The sequence below is a fragment of the Vulpes vulpes genome, chromosome 2 (genome assembly GCF_048418805.1).
Source record: "Vulpes vulpes isolate BD-2025 chromosome 2, VulVul3, whole genome shotgun sequence".
NCBI classification, from domain to species: Eukaryota; Metazoa; Chordata; class Mammalia; order Carnivora; family Canidae; genus Vulpes; species Vulpes vulpes.
This window is the reverse complement of record NC_132781.1, coordinates 90,996,846-91,016,884: the sequence shown is the minus strand read 5'-3', so window position 1 is coordinate 91,016,884 and position 20,039 is coordinate 90,996,846. Positions and strand designations below refer to the sequence as shown.

At 38.8% G+C, this 20,039-nt stretch overlaps 1 protein-coding gene across 5 annotated transcripts in view; it reads right to left on the bottom strand.

Moving 5' to 3' along the window:
• The window catches only part of LOC112921570 (ankyrin repeat domain-containing protein 26-like), a 112,214-nt gene extending 95,630 nt beyond the window's left edge, over window positions 1-16,584 (bottom strand). For 2 of the 5 annotated variants that reach the window (XM_072749246.1, XM_072749247.1), the window contains exons 1-4: window positions 16,166-16,584; window positions 11,500-11,614; window positions 11,175-11,348; window positions 2,755-2,861 (exon numbers count right to left, since the gene is read on the bottom strand). In XM_072749246.1, the coding sequence (XP_072605347.1) occupies window positions 2,755-2,861; window positions 11,175-11,348; window positions 11,500-11,614; window positions 16,166-16,413 (644 nt within the window). In that variant the 5' untranslated portion in view covers window positions 16,414-16,584. The remainder of the gene's footprint in view (window positions 1-2,754; window positions 2,862-11,174; window positions 11,349-11,499; window positions 11,615-16,165) is intronic. The other 3 variants (XM_026000846.2, XM_072749248.1, XM_072749249.1) reach the window with 3 other exon arrangements.
• Between the last annotated feature and the right edge of the window lie 3,455 nt (window positions 16,585-20,039).

The window sequence follows — 20,039 nt, the reverse complement described above, 5'->3', positions numbered from 1 at the left end:
GGGGCTAAAGCCAGGAGTCCCAGCTGCCAGAACAGCACACCGGTGCTTTGGAATAGCAGCTGAGCACATAATCATATGTAATAAACTAAAAAAGGTTGTAAGTTTGAAGTCTAAGTGTGGATCACCATGAGGACTGAGGAATGAGGATCAGCAAGGGCATCCTGGGAGTAAAAGTCAATCATGATCAGACTGCAGAACCAGTTTCAATAGCGATGCTGCAGGAACAGAATCAAAGGAAACCACAGAATGATGAGCATGTCCTTTTTTCCATCCAAATGGCTTATGAAGGAGGAATGTCTCTCTGGTATTAGGGAAATCCTTATGTTCTTGGAAAATTCAAGGGGGAAAGTATAGGCCATAACCCTCAAGGAAAAGTATAGAGTTTTCTACTGAACTGAACATCTTAAGACACAGGTAACTAGTTAGAAAAAACAGATAATGAGGTGCCTGGGTGGCTCAGTAGGTTAAGCATCTGCCTTTGGCTCAGGTCATGGTCTCAGGATCTAGCCCTGTGTCAGGCTCCCAGCTCAGCAGTGTTGGCTTCTCCCTCTCCCTATGCTGCACCTCCCCACTTGTGCTCTCTCTCAAATAAATAAATAAATAAAATCTTTTTTAAAAGCACCCAGATGTAACATTATGTGTACCCCATGCAGAAGGGTTATAGTTGGAATGAAACAGATACAGTGAGTATCCCTAAGGATAAAGGTCTCAAGAGTCCTGACATAAAGAATCCTGCACCCATTGCTACTCCTAACTAGTCTAGCCTTTTGCTTTGTTTCTGGCTGATGATAGCCTCCAACTCACTGCCATCCCCAAACTACCTGAATCAAATTATAACTTCTCAGCTGTGACATAGAAAGTAACAGTATTTTACCATATTTTAAACCCTGGTATAGTAATAACTAGCATTTTTTAAGTCATTTTCACTTTATTTTAAAATTTTATTTACTGAATCATGACAGACTTACAGAGAGAGAGGAGGCAGAGACATCGGCAGAGGGAGAACCAGGCTCCTTGCAGGGAGCCAGATGTGGGACTCAATCCTCAGACCCCGGGATCGTGCCCCGAGTCCAAGTCAGATGCTCAACAGCTGAGCCACCCAGGTAGCACAGTAATGACTAGCATTTAATGTAAACACTTATATATTAAAACTATTAATAATAGCATATTCTTCTGCAGTCCATCCATTTACATCTTAAGAAAACCTTTCTAAAGAGAAGCCTGAGTATATTTCATGGTTCATCTTTTACAGCATATTTTATAGCGTTCTAAAATAACAGAAAGATAACTTCATCCTTAAGAACTCAGCGTATTTAAGCACCTAATTTGATATATTTTATCAGGGTAACACCTCACTTGTTGCTACAGAACTGACCACCAACATGTTCAAGTGTTCATCTTTGAAAATTACCCCCATGGCTAAAATGAAGGAACAATAAAGAAACCTTTTGTTCCACATGGGTATTATAGTAGAAGTTGCTAATTTAAAATCATTTGATGAATAAGAAACTATGCTGAGATCACTTATCTCAATAGGTGAGGGTTTTTAAAAAGAATTCTCCATTTTGCAACACCTAGGTGGCTCAAAGGTTGAGCGTCTCTGCCTTTGGCTCAGGGCCTGAGTCCCACATCGAGCTCCCTGCATGGAGCCTGCTTCTCCCTCTCTGCCTGTGTCTCTAGCTCTCTCTGTGTGTCTCTCATGAATAAATAAATAAAGTCATTTTAAAAATATTCCCCATTTCTTCCTTAAACTGATAGAGTGTACCTCCAAGCCACCTGGAGGCCAGGTCAGTGTAAAAGCTATTTACAGGTTTAAAACAATAATATTAATACTACTAATAATAAAACAGTCATAGTTGCAGTCAATGATGCTAAGTTAAGCACGTAGTAGGCACTAAATTAAATGCTATATATATAAATTATTATTTACACACAACCAGCCTTGAAGAATGTATTATTATCCTCTTCTTCATATCTGGAAATGAATGCATCTGCTGATGGTAAATAATGTTTCCAAGGTCACATACCCAGCAAGGAGGCAAGCTAGGAATTAAACCTAGTCTTCTGTGAATCTAAAGCCCATCTCTTTTCTCTTTATCACCCAACTATGATTTCTCCTCATTAAAGTAAAAGTCTATTCAAATAAAGTTCTCTTTCATCCTTCTACCGATACCAATTAAAAATGAATATAATAAAACATACAGGACGTGAAAAATAAAAACTGATGAACCCATAGTAGCTGGTAATGGTAATTAACCACTTCAGGATCATCCATCTAACAACATCAGTATTCTTCCACAAAAAGTAATAATGCAAAGAGTCATCCAAGAAACAAAACAACTCCTATTAATGCTTAATATGCATCTTTTAAGGAAAAGTACGAAGTAGAAACTTAAAAAACATGAATAAAAGGGTTAAGAGGTCCAAAATTATGTTATAAAATAACTAAAAGTTGGGAGTCTACACTATAAAACTAATATTAATATGAAACCCTTTAAGCTAATATAAAATCATAGGGCATAGGGCAAAAAAACTATTGCAAATGACATCGATCAATTTTACAAAGGATTCTGAATTCTGCTATACACTGTTCTTCATGTTGGCCTGTCAGAATAATTGCTTTCTACCTAACTGATGACATGCTGACATTTTTACCACATAATTATAAATTAATCCTCTTGCTACCAAGCTAACCTTTCTGACTTGAGAAATTGTTAAGGTTTAAAGAAAAAAACATAACAAAAAATACTGTACCTTTTAACCTTATCAACTGCAAGTATATTTGCTCCTTTTCCTACTAAAAATTTCACCATTTGCTCTTTGTTTTCATTTACAGCAACTAAAAGTGGTGTCAGGTCATCCTGTAAAAGTGCAAAAACAACTTATAATTTACAAAATTACATATTTGCATACTGAATTGTAAAACTTCTAAATGATCCTCTAAACTTAAACATATAGAAAGAAATAAAAATAGCCCCTTCCTTCTCATCCCTCTGTGATTTCACTAGCTTCTCCTTTTTAAAACACTCCTTTCTCAGGAAGCCTGGGTGGCTCAGTTGGTCAAGTGTCTGCCTTCAGCTCATGAGCTCAGGTCATGATCCCAGGGTCTTAGGATGGAGCCCCACCTTGGGCTCCCTCTGCAGCAAGGAGTCAGCTTCTCCCTCTCCCTCTGTCCCTCCCCTCCACTTGTGCTCTCTCTTCTGCCCGCTCGTTTTCTCTCAAAAAAAATAAAAATTTTAAAAAGTAAAATTAAAAAAATAAAATAGACCTCTACCTCTTCAACAGATGAACGGCAGTCATTCTACAAACTCACTTCAAACATTGCCTGGTTCCAAGAATCTTTGCTTCTATCACAATATAGATCATGGTATACTCTAGTTATTTTATTTCACCCCATCTAAACCAAGAGCTTCTCAAAGGAAGGGGTTATTTTTTTTTTATCTCTGTATCCCCAATCTCTAAAACATAGTAGTAAATACTTAAAGTATTTTATTGATTTTAATGAATATCTCTGGAGTTGTGTTTCTTATATTCCAAAGAATACATACTTTGCAAGAAGGTGCATACTGTGCCCCAAAAGAAAGATTCAGTGATCATTTGTGTTTGAGAAATATTACAAAACTGCACTATATATCTAGCACAAAAGAAGTCCATTTAAATTTGCTTATCCCCATTTGACAATACCTTTTTGTAGCAAACCATAATATTTGAGAAATAAGAGTTCCCAGGGGTATAGTTTTAAGAACTTTCCAATAAAAGTGAAGGTTTTCTCCAGGTTGTACAAACTTGCTTGATTCTGTTCTATCAATGGTATGGGGAGCTCAGATGTCAACATAAATCACTTCTGCTCCAAATAAGTCACTAAGGAGATGGACTCCGAATGAAAAGAGAGAGGTTTCATGGCACCTGGTTGGCGCAGCTAATTGAGGGACTCTTGGTTTTGTTTCAGGTGGTGATCTCAGGGTCGTGGGATCAAACCCTGCATTGGGTTCTGGGCTCCCCTGGTTGCTCAGCACCAGCTTTGTTTAAGATACTCTCTCCCTCTGCCCCTCCTCCACCCCCACAAGACTGTGCATGTGTGCGCTCTCTCTCTGAAATACATAAATCTTTGTAAAAATTAAAAATAAAAATAAATAAAAATAAAAGAAACAAGATTCAAATGAACTTTGATTGCTTAATACTAAATAATCCTTGGATAAGGAAGGCACATGATGAGATGAGCACTGGGTTTTATACTTTATGTTGGCAAACTGAATTTATTTATTTTTTTAAAGATTTATTTATTTACTTATGATAGACATAGAGAGAGTGACAAAGAGAGGCAGAGACACAGGAGGAGGGAGAAGCAGGCTCCCTGCTGGGAGCCTGATGTGGGACTTGATCCAGGGACTCCACGATCGAGCCCTGGGCCAAAGGCAGGTGCTAAACTGCTGAGCCATCCAGGGATCCCCTGGCAAAATGAATTTAAATAAAATTTTAAAAATAAATCAATAGATCAATAAATAAGTAGTCCCTGGAATTTCTATTATAAAATGATTAATTTTTATTTTAGCTGTTAGAAAGCTCAATATGAGATTTTTTTAAATTTTACCTTTTTAATTTAAATTCAGTTAATAACATATAGTGTATTATTAGTTTCAGAGGTAGAGGTCAGTGATTCATCAGTCTTATGTAACACCAGTGCTCCTTCCATCATGTGTCCTCCAAATGTCCATCACCTGGTTATCTTCTCAACCCACTCCCTCCAGTGACCCTCAGTTTGTTTCCTATAATTAAGAGTCTCTTATGGTTTGTCCCTCACTCCATCTTTTTTTATTTTTTCATCTCTTCCTCTATGATCCTCTGTTTTGTTTCTTAAATTCCAAATGTGAATGAGATTATATAATTGTCTTTCTATGACTGACTTAGGATATTACACTAAGGAAAATAAGTTGATATGAGATTTTATTCTCAATTATAATAATTCTGGGACCCTAATGCATATCTACTTCTAAAAAAAACCTGTTTGTATTCTAGTTTCCACTATGATTGCTATTTATAATTATTTTATATTTTAGGCAAAATGTAAATCAGAAATAAAAATATAATGATTATCAATAAAAATTCTTTTTTTTAATCAATAAAAATTATAATACTGGATGAGCACTGGGTGTCTATATATGGCAAATTGAATTTAAATAAAATATTTTAATAAAACAAAAAATTCTAATACTGATTTATACAGATTATTTTTAGCATAATCAAAGCTACTAAATTATTTGCATTTTTGGAGAATAATACCAAGGAGGAAGATACTACTATCTGCAATATGCATAATCTAGCCAACTAGAACCAGAATTAATCTCATATGGCTTGCAGATATTCCAAAAGGAATATAAAAAACAACTTATTAAGTCTAATTTGGAAAATTCATTCCTGAGGGACCTGGGTGGCTCAGTGGTCGAATATCATGATCCTGGGGTCCTGGGATCAAGTCCTGCATCAGGGTCCCCACAGAGACCATGCTTCCCCTCCCTGCCTAGGTCTCTGCCTCTCTCTGTGTCACTCATGAATAAATAAATAAAGTATTGAAATAAAAAAAGAAAAAAAAATTCTATTTCTATGAAATTAACATGAATACATAATATATATTATAAATCAACATGGATTATCCTGAAAATCTTGAAATCTTTATCAACATGTACCATAAACAAACACTTGTAAAACAATCAATGTGATTCATCATATCAGCAAGAGAAAAACCAAGAACCATTTGATCCTCTCATTAGATGCAGAGAAAGCATTTGACAAAATACAGCATCCATTCCTGATCAAAACTCTTCAGAGTGTAGGGATAGAGGGAACATTCCTCAACATCTTAAAAGCCATCTACGAAAAGCCCACAGCAAATATCATTCTCAATGGGGAAGCACTGGGAGCCTTTCCCCTAAGATCAGGAACAAGACAGGGATGTCCACTCTCACCACTGCTATTCAACATAGTACTGGAAGTCCTAGCCTCAGCAATCAGACAACAAAAAGACATTAAAGGCATTGAAATTGGAAAAGAAGAAGTCAAACTCTCCCTCTTCGCCGATGACATGATACTCTACATAGAAAACCCAAAAGCCTCCACCCCAAGATTGCTAAAACTCATACAGCAATTTGGTAGCGTGGCAGGATAACAAAATCAATGCCCAGAAATCAATGGCATTTCTATACACTAACAATGAGACTGAGGAAAGAGAAAATAAGGAGTCAATCCCATTTACAATTGCACCCAAAAGCAAAAGATACCTAGGAATAAACCTAACCAAAGAGGTAAAGGATCTATACCCTAAAAACTATAGAACACTTCTGAAAGAAATTGAGGAAGACACAAAGAGATGCAAAAATATTCCATGCTCATGGATTGGCAGAATTAATATGGTGAAAATGTCAATGTTACCCAGGGCAATTTAGACGTTTAATGCAATCCCTATCAAATACCATGGACTTTCTTCAGAGAGTTAGAACAAATTTTTCTGTGGAATCAGAAAAGACCCCGAATAGCCAGGGGAATTTTAAAAAAGAAAACCATAGCTGGGGGCATCACAATGCCAGATTTCAGGTTGTACTACAAAGCTGTGGTCATCAAGACAGTGTGGTACTGGCACAAAAACAGACACATAGATCAATGGAACAGAATAGAGAATCCAGAAGTGGACCCTCAACTTTATGGTCAACTAATATTCGATAAAGGAGGAAAGACTATCCAATGGAAGAAAGACAGTCTCTTCAATAAATGGTGCTGAGAAAATTGGACATCCACATGCAGAAGAATGAAACTAGACCACTCTCTTTCACCATACACAAAGATAAACTCAAAATGGATGAAAGATCTAAATGTGAGACAAGATTCCATCAGAATCCTAGAGGAGAACACAGGCAACACCCTTTTTGAACCTGGCCACAGTAACTTCTTGCAAGATACATCCATGAAGACAAGAGAAACAAAAGCAAAAATGAACTATTGGGACTTCATCAAGATAAGAAGCTTTTGCACAGCAAAGGATACAGTCAACAAAACTAAAAGACAACCTACAGAATGGGAGAAGATACTTGTAAATGATGTATCAGATAAAGGGCTAGTGTCCAAGATCTATAAAGAACTTAGTAAACTCAACAGCAAAGAAACAAACAATCCAATCATGAAATGGGCAAAAGATATGAACAGAAATCTCACAGAGGAAGACATAGACATGGCCAACATGCACATGAGAAAATGCTCCGCGTCACTTGCCATCAGGGAAATACAAATCAAAATCACAATGCGATACCACCTCACACCAGTGAGAATGGGGAAAATTAACAAGGCAGGAAACCACAAATGTTGGAGAGGATGCGGAGAAAAGGGAACCCTCTTACACTGTTGGTGGGAATGTGAACTGGTGCAGCCACTCTGGAAAACTGTGTGGAGGTTCCTCAAAGAGTTACAAATAGACCTGCCCTATGATCCAGCAATTGCACTGTTGGGGATTTTCCCCAAAGATTCAGATGCAAAGAAATGCTGGGACACCTGCACCCCGATGTTTGTAGCAGCAATGTCCACAATAGCCAAACTGTGGAAGGAGCCTTGGTGTCTATCGAAAGATGAATGGATAAAGAAGATGTGGTTTATGTATACGATGGAATATTACTCAACCATTAGAAACGACAAATACCCACCATTTGCTTCCAGGTGGATGGAACTGGAACCCTCCAAGACAAGAGAAACATGCTGAGTGAAGTAAGTCAATCAGAGAAGGACAAAAATTATATGTTCTCATTCATTTGGGGAATATAAATAATAGTGAAAGGGAATATAAGGGAAGGGAGAAGAAATGTGTGGGAAATATCAGAAAGGGAGACAGAACATAAAGACTCCTAACTCTGGGACACGAACTAGGGGTGGTGGAAGGGGAGGAGGGCGGGGGCGTGGGGGTGAATGGGTGTCGGGCACTGAGGGGGGCACTTGACGGGATGAGTTCTGGGTGTTATTCTGTATGTTGGCAAATTGAACACCAATAAAAAATAAATTTATTTAAAAAATAAAAATAAAAAAATAAAATAAAAATTTAAAAAAAACATATACCATAAATAGTAATTGTAAACTCAATGCTCATGGAGGCAAAGCAGGAGACACAAGTAAGTGAAGAAACTCGTCAAGGGCATGAGCAAACAGGAGACACATGCCTCATATAAAGGGACAGCCTCTGCACAGCATACCCTTGAGTATGGGCTCAAGGCACCAGAAGTGATCTATAAGAAAAGTTCAAAATCCAGAGTTCCTCATGTGTGTCATAATTTTAAGTGTTAGCTCAATTGACAGAGGAAACTAAATATATCCAGGGGCCTCATTTAGTCTATAGCCCACTTGTGTTTTTCTACTTGCTATGACTGTTTCCAATGGCTGTGCATAAAAGAAATACTTGGACATCAAACCTTTCCTAAAGCATCAGGATCATGTTTTACCAAAAAAAAAAACTAGGCCCCAGCTTCTAATGAAAATTGCTGTGAAGACTCATAACACCTACTGTCAGAATTTTCCAATGCTTGTTTCAACTATAATCTATTTGTATTTATTTCCCCCAGATAGTTAACCAAACAGACAGTGAGTTCAGAGGAATGCTGAAGCTAAGTTATTAAAACAATTACCATCTGCATTGTCACTAACTACATGCAGATGTATAACACTACTGTCCTGATTATGACAGGGCCCAATGCATTTAAAAGGCATCCTAAGAGTCTATTGCACAGCTTCAACTAAAAACGAAGGTTCATGATTTTCTATGGCTGCAATTGGGAAAACCCTGCTTGTAATAATCAGAATGGTAACAAAAGATATAAAATCTTTAAAGGATCAGACTCTACTTATTAAAAGACTACTCATAAAGACTACCCTTCTGGGTGCCAGTGAGTGACTGATAGTTGGAAGAAAAGGCAAGTAATATTTAAGCCAACAGATATGACCAATAATTTTCATTTTAACTTCTCAAAGAGATAGAGACACATGAAAGACTAATGTTGGAGAGAGTTGAAGGAAGTAGCAGCTATCAAACTCCAGCTCTTCCAGAGATTTAATTTTTTTTACATCTCTAAATTTATATATGTATATTTATTCCTTCAGTAGTTCTTGGCCAAGTTTTATCAGAATCTCAAAAAACTACTTCCAAATACACATGTCTGTGCACACATGTTATTGGATTTATTCAGTCAAAATCTTCAGGGGACGGTTTAGCCTTGTAAGTTTTTTTAAAGTTTCCTAGTTGACTGTGATCCGCCAGCACAATTCTAGCTGAGAATTTATGCAGAGTTCAGCTGCATAAAATGCATTAAATGTGTTTTGATAGGGATTACATTAAATGCCTTGGGTACCATTGACATTTTCACAATACTAATTCTTCTAATCCGTGAGCATGGAATATTTTTGCATCTCTTTGTGTCTTCCTCAATTTTTTTCAGAAGTGTTCTATAGTTTTAGGGTATAGATCCTTTACCTCTTTGGTTAGGTTTATTCCTATGTATCTTAAAAGCCATCTATGAAAAGCCCACAGCAAATATCATTCTCAATGGGGAAGCACTGGGAGCCTTTCCCCTAAGATCAGGAACAAGACAGGGATGTCCACTCTCACCACTGCTATTCAACATAGTACTAGAAGTCCTAGCCTCAGCAATCAGGCAACAAAACGAAATAAAAGGCATTCAAATTGGCAAAGAAGAATTCAAACTCTCCCTCTTCACCGATGACATGATACGCTACATAGAAAACCCAAAAGCCTCCACCCCAAGATTGCTAGAACTCATACAGCAATTTGGCAGTGTGGCAGGATACAAAATCAATGCACAGAAGTCAGTGGCATTTCTATACACTAACAATGAGACTGAAGAAAGAGAAATTAAGGACTCAGTTCCATTTACAATTGCACCCAAAAGTATATGATTCTTGGTCTTGATTCAGGTGATGATCTGAGTCATAAGATCCAGCCCTGAGTCAGGCTCAGTGCAGAGTCTACTTCAGATTCTCCCTCACCACCTCCTGCTTGCATATCCCCACTCACTCCCTCTAAAACAAATAATATCTTTAAAAAGAAAAAAAAGGAAGGATGAGGATCATTGTGAGCCTGGGTAGCTCAGAGGGTTAAGCATCTACCTTCGGCTTAGGTCATGATCCTAATCCTGGCATCAAGCACGGTGCTTCAGGCTACCTGCTCAGTGGGAAGGCCTCTTCTTCCCTTCCATCTGCCTTTCCTCCTTACTCATGTTTGCTCTCTCTCATGCTCTCTCTCAAATAAATAAAATATTTAAAAATAAAAAGTATCATTATTTACAGTGTAATCCTAGACAGTTATTTCCAAATATTATCATTCAGTAAATGCTTGAGCTTCCAAATATGAGAAATCGACCCTATCTATGGCAAACAACAGTGTTTCCACAAGGGCAGCCACTGAATGCAATGCATGTCAACGAAAGCACAGGGAGACTAGCAAGTGTGGTCATCATCAACTCCCCATGGCCACCTACCACCCCACTGAGGAACTACATAGGCTGAGCAGGAGCTACTCTCCGGAATGGGAGACCTCACCATGGTACATGGCTGGCAGAGTGGCTACCAGCACAAGTAGATACCCCCTTTAGGATGTCATGACCTGATTCCCTTGCTCTCATCTTCTGAACCTTAGGGCCTAGAGTGCCCACGGCCTATTACAACCTGCTGCTTTCTCCTCGCATTTACACTCACCCAAGCTACTCCTCTGGGTCACAGTCTCCTACTCATCCCCAGAGCACCCATTTCCTAAGCCTCTGCACAGTACTCAGCCTCCATCATCACCTCACTCCCCTCGAGGCCTTCAATCCTGGGCTCTGAGTGTACCATCTACTCCCAGGCACTAACGGGAAGATTTCCTTTCTGGGGTAGAAAGGGGGGCTGGGAGATGGAACTTTGCCTTTTACATATGCATCACTTTTCTCTAGGCCTCCCTGCCTTGGTTTTTGAGTTGTTTCCATGATGACAGGACCTGATGTATTAAATTCAGCATCTGTGTGTACATATATATATGTGTATGTGTGTGTGTATGTGTGTGTGTGTGTATATATATATAAAATAAAATCTTTTACAGCTAAATATATAAATATATTTATAGTGTCAAATGCTTTGTAAATAAAGTTGATCTGTACCTTGTTTTTTGCCTCTATATCGGCATTCTGTAAAAGCAGCTTCTCTGCTATTGATACATTGTCACCAAAGGCTGCATAATGGAGAGCGGTGTTGCCCTTGTTGTCCTTAAGATTTGGATCAGCACCGTGTTCCAGCAGAATAGTTGCACATGCCTCTTCTTGGCATTGTACAGCCTGTCAGTATTACACCAAGAAACAGAATATAATTTGGGGGAATTTAAACATGCCACAGGTTTACCAACAACTTATGTTTAAATGCAACAAATGTTCATTCCAAGTAATTAAATCTAATCTATCTCAGGCAGACTCAGCTGTGACCACATACCTTCATTAGAGCTGTCCTACTTTCATCATCACGGAGGTTGAGCTGGCATTTCCTCTCTACCAGGATAGTCACCACATCTACATGGCCATTGGCACAGGCCAAGTGGAGAGCAGTCCTGTGAAAGTGAAAGGACTTGTCAGGAAAATTACAGTGTATTATTTCAAAACATGCAATTAATTATTGTAATTGTAAATGTTAAATAGCATGTTATTCTTATGACTTCAAAACAAAGATTTAGTTTTCTTTTGAAGAAAGTACAATATTTATTAGTGATTATTCACCACTCTATTAAAAGAGCAGCCTATCTGATTAGGAAGAGCATGACCTCAGGAGGCAGCTCAACCTGGGTTTGATTCCTACTTGAACTCTGTCACTTAATAGTTATCACTTAGCTTTTTCACAATTTCCTCATCCACAAAATGGGCATAGAAATACTTATGTTGGGTCTCCTGTTTGGCTCACTATGAAGAGCATGTGACTCAATCTCAGGGGCCAGGGGTTTGAGCCCCATGTTGGTTATAGACATTATTAAACAATAATAATAATAAATAAAATAAAGCATAGTTATCTCACAAGACCTCACCATGATCCTTAAATGGGGAACTATGCAAAGTGTTTAGAATACTTCCTAGGAGAAATATTGTAACTACTACTACAACTTACAAAGACAACATTCAATTAGGTAAAGTGATCCAATTATGCCTTCTTTGCAGCTATGTTTTAAGGATGAGCAAGAATACTATATTTCAATGATTCCAAGATGCTCATTTTGTCACCTTTTAATATCTCTGACATTGCAATGCAATTTATAATTCAAAATGTCTTACAACTATAAATGGCAGTATTTTAAAAAATTTCTCCTTGGTACATAATATAGTGGGGCATCATACAATCTATGGTGCCTTAAATGAAATAATGACATATACAACAGGTCTACTGCACTTCTAGTCATATGGTTGGCATTTTATTTTTCAAGAACTAAAAAAAGTTCTAGTTCTTGAAAGCTTAATGGGAAAAGAGGACTAAAATAACAAAAGAATTTTTTTAAAGTAATTCTTATTTTGATTTTCAAAGAACTTTAAGCCAAAAAAACCTGAGGATTCATGACCAGGGATAGCTCATTTTATTAAACATTTAAATTTATGGGAAATATTTAGATTTATAGAAATCAAGTATTTCCAATTATAAATATTTGTATTTAATACTATTATAAATTTCAAAAAGGCAGGTAAAGGTTATCTTCTACAATTTCCTATCTTCAGAAATGTTTTCATTTGACAGGAAGTTCCAAGGAAAAGCTTCAGTTGAGATTAAGTCCTAATACTTCAATTTTAAATTTCTTATCTTAGGGGCACCTGGGTGCCTCAGCTGGTTTAATGTCTAACTTTTGGTTTTGGCTCAGGATGATCTCAAGGTTATAAGATGGAGCCCCACATTAGGCTCCATACTCAGTGTGGAGTTTGCTTGAGATCCTCTCTCTTCCTCTGTCCCTCCACTCTCCCACGACCCTCTCTCTCTTTTTAAAATAAATAAATCTTTAAACATTACAAAATAAAGTAAAATTTCTCTTAGCAGTGCCTGGCTGTCTCAGTCAGTAGAGCATGTGTCCTTAATTTCTCTATACAGAGATTGCTTAAAAATAAAAGTTTTTAAAAAATAAAAAAAAATTTCTCATCTTGCTCATACTGGGCAACATGAAGTCTTTTAAAGAATGAAAAGATCCTGAGTAGATTATGTCTGCTACGTAACCTGTGTTTAGGTTCTGTTTGATAAACAGATGGACTAAAAGGGTAGATACATACATTTGGGGAGTTCAATATTTTTTAAAGATTTTTCTATTTGAGAAAGAGAGAATGCATGAGTGGGGTGAAGGGCAGAGGTAGCGGGAGACAATCTCAAGCAGTCTCCCACTGAACATGGAGCCCAACAGGGGGTCCAACCCCACAAACCTGAGATCATGACCAGAGTCAAAATCAAGAGTCTGATGCTCAACTGATTGAGCCACCCAGGCACTAGGAGAGTTCAATATTTTTAAAGAAAACTTTTAAAAGTAAAGTAATACTTTTGAAATAGGAATAATCATTTATATTTGCTATTTTTTATTTTTTCAGAAGACGGATACTACTAAAATTCTATAAGCTTTTGCAATATCATTTATATTTACTAGTTTTTATTTTCATAAGGATTTAACTAAAATAAAATTATCATTTACTTATTACATGTTATAAAGCTGCACATAACAAAAAACATGTGGATATATTTAATGTATGCATAATAAAATCTACAAGTACAGATAAAAATATTCCCCTTACTCCCGAAGAGGCTAAAAGTTGTCAGAAAATACCATTCCCCCACACCTCAAATAAGTTTAACTAGAAAGAGGGACACCTGGGTGGCTCAGTCAGTTAGGCATCTGCCATTGGTTCAAGTCATGGCTTAAGTTAAGGCAACTTAACTTTAAACAGTAGTATAAGTACCATCATTCTTTATCTTCACAAAGCTTGCAGATGGAAAATGGGACTTTATTCTTTTTTTTTTTTTTTTTTAGATTTTATTTATTTATTTGAGAGGGAGGGAGGGAGGGGGAGAGAGAGAGAGAGAGAGAGAGAGCGCACCAGCAGAGGGGAGAGGCCAAGGGAAAAGCAGACACCCACTGAGCAGGAAGCCTGACCCAGGGCTAAATCCCAGGACCCAGAAATCATGACCTGATAAGAAGTCAAAAGGAGCCAACTGACTGAGCCATCCAGGGGCCCCTATTTCATTCCTTTAATATTCCCTGTAAAATGAATATATATAAATATATATATGTATTTTAATAGTTTTATTTATTCATGAGAGACACAGAGAGAGAGGCAGAGACACAGGCAGAGAGAGAAGCAGGCTCCATGCAGGGAGCCTGACGTGGGACTCGATCCCAGGACCCCAGGTTCACGCCCTGGTCCGAAGGCAGATGCTCAACCGCTGAACCACCCAGGCGTCCCTGAAGATATATTTTTTTTATCTGATACACATATGTCATAAATATTTTGCAAGTACATTCACATTTATTTTGTTAGTATTATTTTATGATATACAGAGGGTTTTAATTTTTTATGTGGCTAAATCAACCTCCAGAATTCTTGCTTTTAATGTCATTCTTAGGATGGTCTTCACCAACATAAAAAATGGGCATATAAGAATTTGTGTTTTCTTCTTTCGTACTTTATTTTGCATATTTAGCATTTTTAGTCTGCATTCCATCTGGAATTTATTTTTATGAGATAAAATTCTAGCTAGTTTCCTTCAAATAGCAGATATATCATCAACGCTATGGGGATCCCTGGGTGGCGCAGCGGTTTGGTGCCTGCCTTTGGCCCAGGGCGCGATCCTGGAGACCCGGGATCGAATCCCACGTCGGGCTCCTGGTGCATGGAGCCTGCTTCTCCCTCTGCCTATGTCTCTGCCTCTCTCTCTCTCTGTATGACTATCATAAATAAATAATTTTAAAAAATTTAAAAAAAAACAAAACACTATGAATGATTCACCTTTTCCTACTAATATGAAGTGTCACCAGCATCAAGTTATAAAGTCTTAACATATATTTAGATGTTTGGCATTTTCTATTCTGTTCCATTCATTCATTCAGCTTTTTAGCTATTAGTAAACGAATAATTTGTGGGAATTTAAGCTACATTTTTAATATCTGGAAGGGAAAATCTGTCTATTCTATAAAATTTTTCTCTTTTTAAGTTTTTATTTTAGTTCCAGTTCATTGACATACAGTGTTACATTAGGTTCAGGTGTACAATACAGTGAATAATTCCAAAATTTTTTTAATTTGATCACAATGAAAAAAGAGAGACAGCATGTATAAGCTCAAAATTTAAAACCATAACGTTTTTATTGCATTGTGGAATACTGATAAACACGGGAAAAGTACACATTTTCAGAAAAATGAGTCTTCCTATTCACGGACAGAACCATCTTCCCAATTCAAAATCTCCTTCCAAGGTCTCTCATAAAATAATATAGGTATGAACTGCACACAGATATAAGTCAGATATTGCCCTGTATCCAAATAATTTTCAGCCCATATGTTGAGCAATTCTGGGAATTACTTCTCTCAGCATGCACTTTTTAATAACATTGGTATAAGAAGATGTCCATTAAAAATAAATTACTATATACTATATACAGTTAATTTCATTTCCTTTCTCTTTTAGGATTTTACTTATTCATGAGAGACAGAGAGAGACAGAGAGAGGCAGAGACACAGGCAGCGGGAGACGCAGGCTAGGAACCCGACTGGGGTTCTCAGGACCCAGCATCACGACCTGAACCAAAGGCAGATGCTCACCCGCTCAGCCACCCAGGTGTCCCCTTAATTTTGTTTCTACTGCTACTGAAAATCCGTTAAATCACGGCAAAACTGTCTGTAACGTGCTCCCTACGGAGAATTATGACCGGGTCCAAAGGCAGCTGAACATGTTTTGCTGCTCAGTGGGCCGGAGTAGACCCCAGGTAAGGTTCCACGCCCTAGGTAGGTGCTGCGGGGCCACCAGAAGAACGACGGCCAAGCGCCGTGGGTAGTCACCCAGGACTCAGCTCTCCAGGCTCGGGCCAGCAAGGCGAGCGCCGCTCCCGGTCCGCCCCGCCTCCTCCCCGCCAGCTGCCAAGTCCCTATTACCTGTTCATCTTGTCTCTATCATTCAAGTCATTTATCCCCAGCAACAGAATCCGCTGCACTTTGGCTGCGTTGCCCCCGCTGGCAGCTTTGTGGATCTTTCTGAGATCTCCGACTCGGATGTGGTACCCGGGGCCCGGGGCGGCGAGCTTGGTACCATCCGGGCGCCGCGAGCCGGCCCTCCGCGGGCTGAGGTTGAAGCCCAAGGGCAGCTCGCCCCTCTTCCCCCTGAAGCTAAACATTTTCTTCATTGCAAAGCTTTCAGGCTTCGCTGCCTCTAGAGCTCAACACTTAGCGCTAGAAACAAGGCAGGCCGGCCTCTCGGAACCACCCGGCGACCGAGCGCCAGGATTTAGAACCTTCCTACACGGCACAAACGTAACCCAGCAACGCTGCTAAACACAAATGCGCCTGCGCGCCTCAGAAACTGCGTCACTGCGCCTGCGCACAGAGGCCGGGGGGGGGGGGGGGCGCAAGGGTGCCCAAAGCGCATGTGCAAAGCGCAAGCTCTCAAATCCCCCGATTACCTGTGAGCTGGGCTGGCTTCCCTGCAAACGTTGCCAGGGCGGCTGAGCGTTATGGGACGTTTGCAAAAGACTCTGGGGTGTGGGGAAGTAGTCTTCCGGGGCCCTGAGTGGCTCGGTGTTGAGTGTCCTGAGCCCGGATTCTGGGATCAAGTCCCACCTCAGGCTCCCTGCAGGGAGCCTGCTTCTCCCTCTGCTTGTGTTTCTGCCTCTGTCTCTCTCATGAATACGGAAATGAAATAGTCTTTTTTTTTTTTTTTTAAGTAGTATTTATCTACGACTAGGGCTAGAGTGCATGAAAGCACGTTCCCCCAGAACACTTCCCTAACGAATGCTCTCCCGCAGTTTAGTCCTCTTCCACATCCCTCGGGACCCCTGTCAGTCTCCATGGAACGGAGCAGGTGCAGCCAACAGAAAACCGTTCTCCTGGTCAGGCTTGCAATGTGCATCATCAAGCGCAAGCTCACAAGGGGAGAACAATTCATATTCCCTAGATGAAATGAAAACGCGTTTCTGCATGCCTCATAACCCTCCCATTTGGCCCTTTTGGCCCAGCTTTACGTTTACATTTTATTTTTATTTTTTGCTGTAATTCCCCAATTTAATCTTTAATCAATCCAAGTTTTAGTTTGGAGTGTGGTGCAATATTTAAGATTTTTTTTTTCTGAGAGAGAGAGAGAGTGGGAGAGAGAGAGAGACAGAGATGAGCTGAAATCAACAAACACAAAAAATAAAAATAAAAAGAGGCTTAACCAACTGAGCCAGCCACACAGGTGCCCCAACATTTAAGAACTGTTTTAAAAAATAGTTATTTGCTTCTTCTAAATAATACATCTTTTCTCACCAATACCACTTTATCATAAATTCTGCTATGTTTCTCTGATTCTGTGTTTTACATTGGGCTCAATTGACCAGTCATCTTGTCTCAGTACTCTATTTTAGCATCTTTATAAAACATGTTTTAGTATCCATTACGGGTGCATAGTTCCCTTCTCTTTCTGTATTCTCTTCGCAATATATACCTCTACGTTATTTGAAATGAATTTTTAATCACTATGCCAAATTTAAAGAATTCATGGTGAGAATTTGTAACTACATTAAAAGAATTAATATTAACAGAATCAATCTCCTTAAACCAGTGTATTTGATGCATGTCGTGTCTTTGAGTTCAAGTCTTATTTGACATCCCTTCTTAGCTTCCAGGAGGTTTTTCCCTTATGTAAATCCTGAATACTTCGTGATGTATTTATATCTGGGCTTTTTCATTTTTCTACTGCAATGATATATTTTTCAATTATAACTTGTAAATGGTAATTCTTTTTATGTCTGTGTAATTATTTGGCAAAAAGTGAAGAACTTTTAAGCTACATATTTGTTAATAGAATTTGGCAGATTTTGGTAGGTACTTAAGGAAGGCACAAATTGGACGGTAAAGATTTCACCAGAAAGGTCTAATATTGAAGAATCGTATGATGCAGTTGACACAAAATCAAGTAAAATGCAAACAGGATGGGTTGTTCATATATACGTGTATGTGGCATACATGTATACTTATATGCTGTATACTGTCTACAGAAACTCCTTTTAATTTGGTAATTGATCCTCTAATTACAATGGGACTATAGGTGATATTGTGGGTGACACAGATAGAAAAAAGCAGGAGCACACCCATGACAACAGTTAATAAAAAACCTACCCCCAAACTCACAAGATTCCTACTACATTTTTTAATGACTTTAAGAATTAACCAAAGTAGGAGCCCCTGACTGGCTAAGTTAGTAAAATATGCAACTCTGGATCTTTGGGTTGTGATTTTAAGGCTCATGTTGGGTGGGGAGCCTACTTTTAAAGGGGAGAAAGTGGGGGCTCAGTTGGTTATGCATATGCCTTCAGCTCACATCATGATCTGAGCGTTCCTGAGATCAAGCCCCTTGTCAGGCTATGTGGTCAGCGGTCAGTGGGAGCCTGCTTCTCCCTCTCCCATTGCTGTTCCCTATGCTTGCTCTCTCTCTCTCTCACTCTCTCTCTCTCTCTCTCCCAAACAGATAAATAAACTCTTTTTTTAAACGAATTAACCAAAAAACCTAATGGCAACTACTGTTGCATAAGATGCACCAGCAAAATTGGGAAGTTTAGTGTCTATTTTTACAGAAAGACAAATGCATAGATATAAATGTAGGCACTTATTTTAGAGGCCATTTAATGTCATTTTGTGTGTATAGGTTGCATGATTTGACAATAAGTTGTTTGGAATGAGCAACCTAGAAACTAAGGGGGTCAGCATCTTCAGAAATTGCTGCTGGAATGACCTACAGAACTCTGGAGAGCACTAGGGTCCCAGTTAGGAGGTGGCTAGTTCCAGGACAGGTGTCTTCATTGGTGGAAGAACAATGAACAAAAACAAAGAAACAACATTTCTTGGACCTATTCAGCTTAGCCAGAACAAATGGTTTTGGTGTGTTTGAATGATTTCAACTATGATCATCAAGCATTGGTCTCCTACAGATGCCAGCTAGAAAATTATCTTTTTGTCCCTAGAATTCCCCAGGGTGACTTATGAGACCAGTAAAGGCTCTCTGCAGTGACAATTGAATAGAAGACTGACATTTCCTAATGTAGCCTGCAATGAGAGGCAACGACATTACCAGGCTATAAGGAGATAAGAACTCCACACCAGGACTCCAGGTATGCTGAAGAATTTGGTTGACTGTAGTGTTTTTGTATAGATCAGAGATACTCAAAGGGAATATGGTAGTCCAACTCTGAGATTCTGTGCTCCTAGGTCAAATGCTATGTGGATCCCCCAAAGACTTTCTCACAATCACCTGAAATCTAAGATATCCATTCCCAGACTTCTGTGGAAAATAATTTTAGATCTAGAACAGACATCCTCTGGAAAGTTCTTGATTAGAACTCCCATCCTCATCCAAGTCTCATGTATGCTCTGGTTCAACTTTGCTGCATACTCATTTGGTAGTTATATTAATGGAAATAGCAAAGTGTTAAAGTAATATTTGTTTTATGACAAAACAACTGGGATATGAATGCCTTAAAAAATCCCTTAGCTCAGGTTTTCCAATTCAAATTCAGGACTGTCATGAATGTTTTCTCCTTTTAAGTGTTGCCAAGAAATTCACCACACACTTTGCATAGGGGCACCTGGATGGCTCAGTCAGTTAAAAAGCTTCTTTAGCTCAGGTCAGGACTCAGGGGCCTTGGGGTTGTCTGCCTTGAGCTCCCTGCTCAGCGGGGAGTCTACTCCTCCCCCTCCCTCTGTCCCCACACCCACTTGTGTTCCTCACTCTCAAATAAATGAAAATATTTAAACAAAAAAAAACACTTTTTCATAACTG